General features: G+C 35.9%; 1 protein-coding gene across 1 annotated transcript in view; it reads left to right on the top strand.

The window, feature by feature from the left end:
- Nucleotides 1-284: 284 nt before the first annotated feature.
- The window catches only part of LOC139712523 (adhesion G-protein coupled receptor G7-like), a 28,334-nt gene continuing 22,618 nt past the window's right edge, over nt 285-6,000 (top strand). The window contains exons 1-2 of the mRNA XM_071624338.1: nt 285-376; nt 5,708-5,821. Of these exons, the coding sequence (XP_071480439.1) occupies nt 5,722-5,821 (100 nt within the window). The 5' untranslated portion in view covers nt 285-376; nt 5,708-5,721. The remainder of the gene's footprint in view (nt 377-5,707; nt 5,822-6,000) is intronic.

Here is a 6,000-nt window from a genome sequence, read left to right as displayed (position 1 = left end):
TCATCGTTATCTGTGTTGCATTGCTCTATCTAAGCTTTATTTCAGTGACGAGATTTCTAACTTCAGTCATACAAATCATCACACATCAACTATTTTTACTCTATTATACTCTATTTTACTGTCAAGTGGTAAAAAGAGGTCAGTACGAAATTAAGAATTCTGGCATTTCAAATATCGCGTATAGATTTTATTAACGGATTCTATAGTCATGTACAAGTAGAATCTAAATCCGTATGTTTTACTTTTTTCCTTCTCTCCTAAGACCTGAACGAATGTCTCTCGAACCCGTGTCTGAATGGTGGTACCTGTTATGACCAAGTAAACGGATTTTCATGCAACTGCACTGGAGGATGGACAGGAGCGTACTGTGGAACAGGTAATGTGAATTGATATCTTCATCAAGTATTAGTCAAGCATTTGCTGTCCAAATGTAACCAATGATATCTGAATGATTTCTCACTTTAACAGGCATTTAGAAAATGTGCAGTTTTCAAGCCTTGCTCTTTGGTATCAATGCGTCATTTTTAATCCTTCAGCAGATGAGCCCATCAAGCTGCACTGTTGTCATGGATAAATGAACTTGAACATATTTCCGTACCATTTTCTAGTTGACTTTGATATTTTGACTCAAATCAGATGTACGAGACTAAGAAGGAATGATAGAAATCGAACCTAAAAACAGAAAGTTACAGAATACATGTATTATAGTTCACTCTACAATCCTAACCCTCGCACTAACTTAACCATCAACCATAATGGAGGAAGTGTGGATGTTATTACCTCACAAATCTCTCATTGATCTGTGCATATGGGCAAGTCCATGATAAGGTCCCTTCAGAAGGGAAAATTTCATCTTTGCTGAATATTGACATGTTTGGTATCATTTTGAAGCTTTTGAGTTGAAGTTTTGATTTCTAGGGACAAAAATATGATATTATGTAAATTTATGCAAATTTCAAGGGCTTCATTTGCATAAATGTGAAATACAGCGTTATGTATGGGACATTTGTAAAAATTCATATTTATTCAAAGGAAAGCAAACTATATTTGATTAATATGTGGTTATAAGAGGTTCATTAAATAGTTTAACTTGGTATGAAAAGTTAGGGATTATGCAAATTATTATGCAAATTAGTTCGGTCCTATCATGAGATGTCCCATACGTAACAAATTGAGATCATTTTTTTTTCAGGTTTTTCCTGAAATGTCTAAGGTTATTTGAATGCCCTCTTGGGAACTTCTAATTTATTGTTTGAAGAAGTTAAATACCACAGAAAGAAGAAAAAATATTAAAAGAAATGTTTTTTATTAGGTAATTAAATAATGTTACGTATGAGACAAGTGCGTTACGTATGGGACATCCTCGTACATATTGCGTGTGAATGCATGTAGCCAGCTGGGAAGGTCTCTCAGTGCACAAATCGTCAATCATCCTGCAGAAAGCATCCCAACTTTGCTGCTACTTTTGAGATATAGACACTTGAAATGATACATGTACTTGACTGAACAATTTTCAGAAAGGGGGAGGGGGAGATGCCAAAACACACAATAAAATCAGCATTAAAGGGATTGTATAGTTTTCGTAGAAACGGGGATTCAGTATTCAACATTTTACAAGATGATTGGAAACCACCTATATGAATTATTAAAGAGCATACAATTCTAAGACTAGAGGAATTCAAAGTTTATTTTATGAAGATCCAATTTGAAATGGCTGAGATATCAAAAAACAAACAAATACAAAATAAAACAAAGTGGTCCTAATAAAACCGTGACCCACCTTTTATTAGGACACCACGTTTCTGGATATCTCAGTTATTCAGTTATTCAGTTTTTGGTGGTAGCCACGACAAAAATCATGGGTATACATGTAAAGTGTACATACTGAGGTGTGACTCAAATCAACAACCTGATTGCTAGACAGACATCATATATCTACTCGATCACTTGGGTTCCACGCAGCAGGTATTGCATATTTATTAAAGTTGATATTTCTTGTGTCAAGTTGCAAACTGCCCTTCATCAATGGAAGTAAACACTTTGCTATTCCATTTTTTAGTAGTAACTATCCTGATAAAAATGCAGGGAATGCATACTCAGGTTGGTCACAAAAATATAAAATATGATTGAATACGATTATGATGGTAAATATTTGGGGAATATTGATTCCCTTGACAATCTGGATCAGTATATAAGTAATATCAAGTAATTATACTTCAACAATTATGCAAAACACCCAAAAACATGGTTCTCAACACACTAAACGAATGGGGGACAAAGGGCATGCATACTCAGGTTGGTCATAAGAATTATAAAATATGATTAAATATGATAATGATGGTAAATATTTGGGAAATATTGTTCCCTTAACAATCTGCATTTTGCCTCATGACTTGAAACTTACCTCTGATAATCTTGAGTGTTGCGACTATCATGACAGTGAGTTACAAGTTGCAGAATGAAATACTTTCAGAGAGTTTTGAGGTTAAAAAAAATGTTTAAAAAAAACAAAAATTTTGTGGTCCCATACGTACTTTCTCTTCTAGAATATAATTGTCAAGGTCGTTTTTCTCTATTTCTTACATGATCATACTTCTCCTAGATATCAATCACCATAATAAAGTTCAATATGATCAAAAGCCATTAACACTATTTTTCAGGTCATAAAAGTCTCTGAATGTCCCATACGTAACGTGCGCGTTATCTTGGACTTGCCCATATATCTTCAATGAATTGCCTTTGTCTTTAAATGTGAAGTTCGTATCAATTATTATAGTCTTGTAATTACCTTGCAACAATAACCTCGAGGACTGAAGGGTTCGCAATTGATATGTGGTAGATCAAACACGTAAATGCTGAAACGTTTTGTGTAAAAATCAATTGAATAGTTTGAAGCGAATGAAGACATCGCCTTTTCTGATGATATTTGAATCAGGCGTTGCGACCAGTATTCCAATGCGGTGCCAAAAAATAATAACATTACAATCATGCACGCATGCAGCCAGATTTTGTTTGATTTTAGAATATCTCTAATTCTTTCCAAACATCAACGCACACATCCTTTTAATCCATGCCCCCGCCCCCCCCCCCCCAAGAAAAAAAAAATAGAGTCGAGCTAGTGTGTCAATATATTAGATAAAATATTCAGATTTTTTTAATGGATTTATGTTGTATCTCCATGCAGCATCATTGATTTTTAGCACAAAGGTGTACTTTTGGTGTGTAAACCAATTAAAGGGCTCCTTGTCAAAATGTTTAGACTTTGCTAAATCTATGTCGGTATTAAAAGTTAATGTGAACTATTTTTACCAGAACATGCTTCGTGATGTTTTGCTTCTAACATCCGACATTCATGAATGCGTTACTTCCGTGCATGATGTAAATCTGAATTCCTCCATTTTGACTGAAATATCTGTTGAAGTCCACGCATGTCCGTAATGATTAGTGTTACAGGCTTGCTAAACGCCATTGTAATAAAGGATGCCAATCAAATAAATTTTGTCGTTTCATGTTTTTTATTTGTTTAGTGTATGAGTATGTGTGAGTGTATTTCGTTGGAGGTTGCATCTTGATTTGTATGTAAACATTCAAAGTTTGTTGACTCAAGGAGCCAAGGAGTTGCAATGGATGACAGCATATCACCATACTTTATGTTTTTCTTTTGCAGTCACAGGTTCCTAATGTGGCTCTTATTGACCACCGCATGGTTTCAACAATGTTTATTGCTCTTTGTTCATGCACACTCCATATCATCTCTAATGATTTTCGTCGGTCACAGTTTGTATTCATTTTTTTTTAAAATTGGTATCATAACCTAATCGGAATCGAAGTCAAAGCATATGATATTTACACCAGCGTTTTGCGTATGTGCCTGTGAATTGTACTCAACACTGGTCGCTTGGAGTGTAATTTCAAGCATGCTTATACCACACGCTCAAAACGCACTTTCCCCGAGAACTGCGCATGCTCTTTCAGTTTCAAGTTGCAATCAACCTACCTGAGTGTATGTGCTCGCATGGCTAATTCACACTTATCGTGTTTATGACGACATTTTCATGATCCTCTGTGTATGCCTGCGTAATCATGTAAATAAATCGATCAATAAGTCAGCGAGAGATGCAGCGAGAGATAACATTAATAAGGCGTTTATGTACAAATTCACGATGATTACAAACCATGCCCTATTTTGTTATTGCGGGTTTTTTTTTTTTTCTTCTAGGAACAAGACACATCAATTATGCGCATGGAAGTATACTGAATGGGATCATTATTGCAGTGGATAGGCAGAAAACACTCTGTGGGCCCCGATCCAGAGTTTTGCTGATATATATGAAAATATGCCTTTTTATGCCTCCGCTACAAAGTGTCGCCAGAGGCATTACGTTTTCGGGTTGTCCGTCCTTCCGTCCTTCCCTCCGTCCGTCCTTCCCTCCGTCTGTAATCAAGTTCGTGGACAGCGGAACTTAAAAACCGTTTGAGGTATCCTAATGAAACTTGGCATGTATATGTTTGAGTGGGCGAAATTCTGCCTATCAACTTTTGGGTGCACATGCTCAAGGCCAAAGGTCAAAGGTCAAGGTCAAATGCTCAAAATTTCACTATTTCCCACATAATATCTATGCGATACCTTGGCATTTCCTTGAAACGTAGTGTAGGACCTATACATGTAATACCAAATGATTCTCTAGACACAGATTTGGGTCATGAGGTCAAAGTTCAAATGTCAAAGGTGAGGTGAAAATGTTAGAATTTCACTTTTTCCTCCATATCTCGGAAATGGTTCAGGGTATCTTCACTGAACTTAATACATATGCATGTACTGACTGGCAGTGATTATTTAGGGAATCTTTTTGGTCTTGGGGTCAAAGGTCAAGGTTAACTCCTCCAAATTTCACTTTTCCCTCATACTTATGCCATGCCTGCAGGATTGTTCTTGAAACTTAGAGATTAGTGATTCTCTGTGAAGTATTTGCCAAAAAGTCAAAGGTCAAAAGGTCAAAGGTAAGGTGAAAGTTATAAATTTAACTTCTTCCATATCTAGGAAGTGGCTCAAGGTTTCATCATGAAACTTAGTACATATTTATGCCTGACAGTGATTCTCTTGGGAAGTTTAGGGTCATAGGGTCAAAGGTCAAGGGACAAAGGCCCATGTTAAAAAGCCAACAATTTACTACTAGTATTTAATCCTGAAATTACACTTTTTCTCCATACCTTGAAAATTACTCAATGCATATAAAATTTATAAAAGGACCAAAAGTCAAGTAAAAATCCTCAAATCACATGCGCTTTTAGAAAATATGGTCATTCATCCAATTCAACCTCGTTCACGGAAGGTGAACAGTCGACACATTTGTGACAAACATGTCATTTCAATATTTTAACATCTTAACCACGCTCTGCTTGAAGATGACGATCTTTTCTATTTTCATCTAACTAAAACACAATGTAGTCTGCAATTTACTCATTGATATAATTTTTTTCACTTTCTAGCTATAACACGCGAATAACGTGAGCATGGTTTTGAGACGTGTCATCCTATCTTAATGAAGTTATTCATTGTTTTTGCCTTGTATTATGTGGAATTTTCGATAACATTTGCTACTATATTAACATATTTCAAAGCTAACTTAATGTTTGCGGAATCAACAGGTAAAGCCGATATGATATGTAGAAAAGATTTCCTTCCATTTTGATCGTTATTTTTCAGACTTTGATGAATGCATGTCGGAACCCTGTCTCAACGGTGGGAGCTGTGAGAATCTCCACAACAATTTCTCCTGCAACTGTTCTCGGGGCTGGTCCGGAGAACGATGCCAAACAGGTATTTCAGCTTGAATGAAAACACTTACGAAAAAATCCGCAATGAATAAAGAACAAGAATTCGATGATCCCACAGAAAACAAACGATCCTCACTTGTGCTGATTTGTATTTTGACCATCTTTTCATGTACTATAACGCAAACGAAATTAGATTATATTCTGAGTAGCCTTGTTTGAACA

This window comes from Diadema antillarum, unplaced genomic scaffold (genome assembly GCF_040938485.1).
Source record: "Diadema antillarum isolate AM-2024a unplaced genomic scaffold, OU_Dant_1.0 seq00001815_RagTag, whole genome shotgun sequence".
In the NCBI taxonomy this organism is placed as follows: domain Eukaryota; kingdom Metazoa; phylum Echinodermata; class Echinoidea; order Diadematoida; family Diadematidae; genus Diadema; species Diadema antillarum.
Note: the sequence above shows the minus strand (reverse complement) of the source record. Positions and strands in the feature narration are given on the sequence as shown.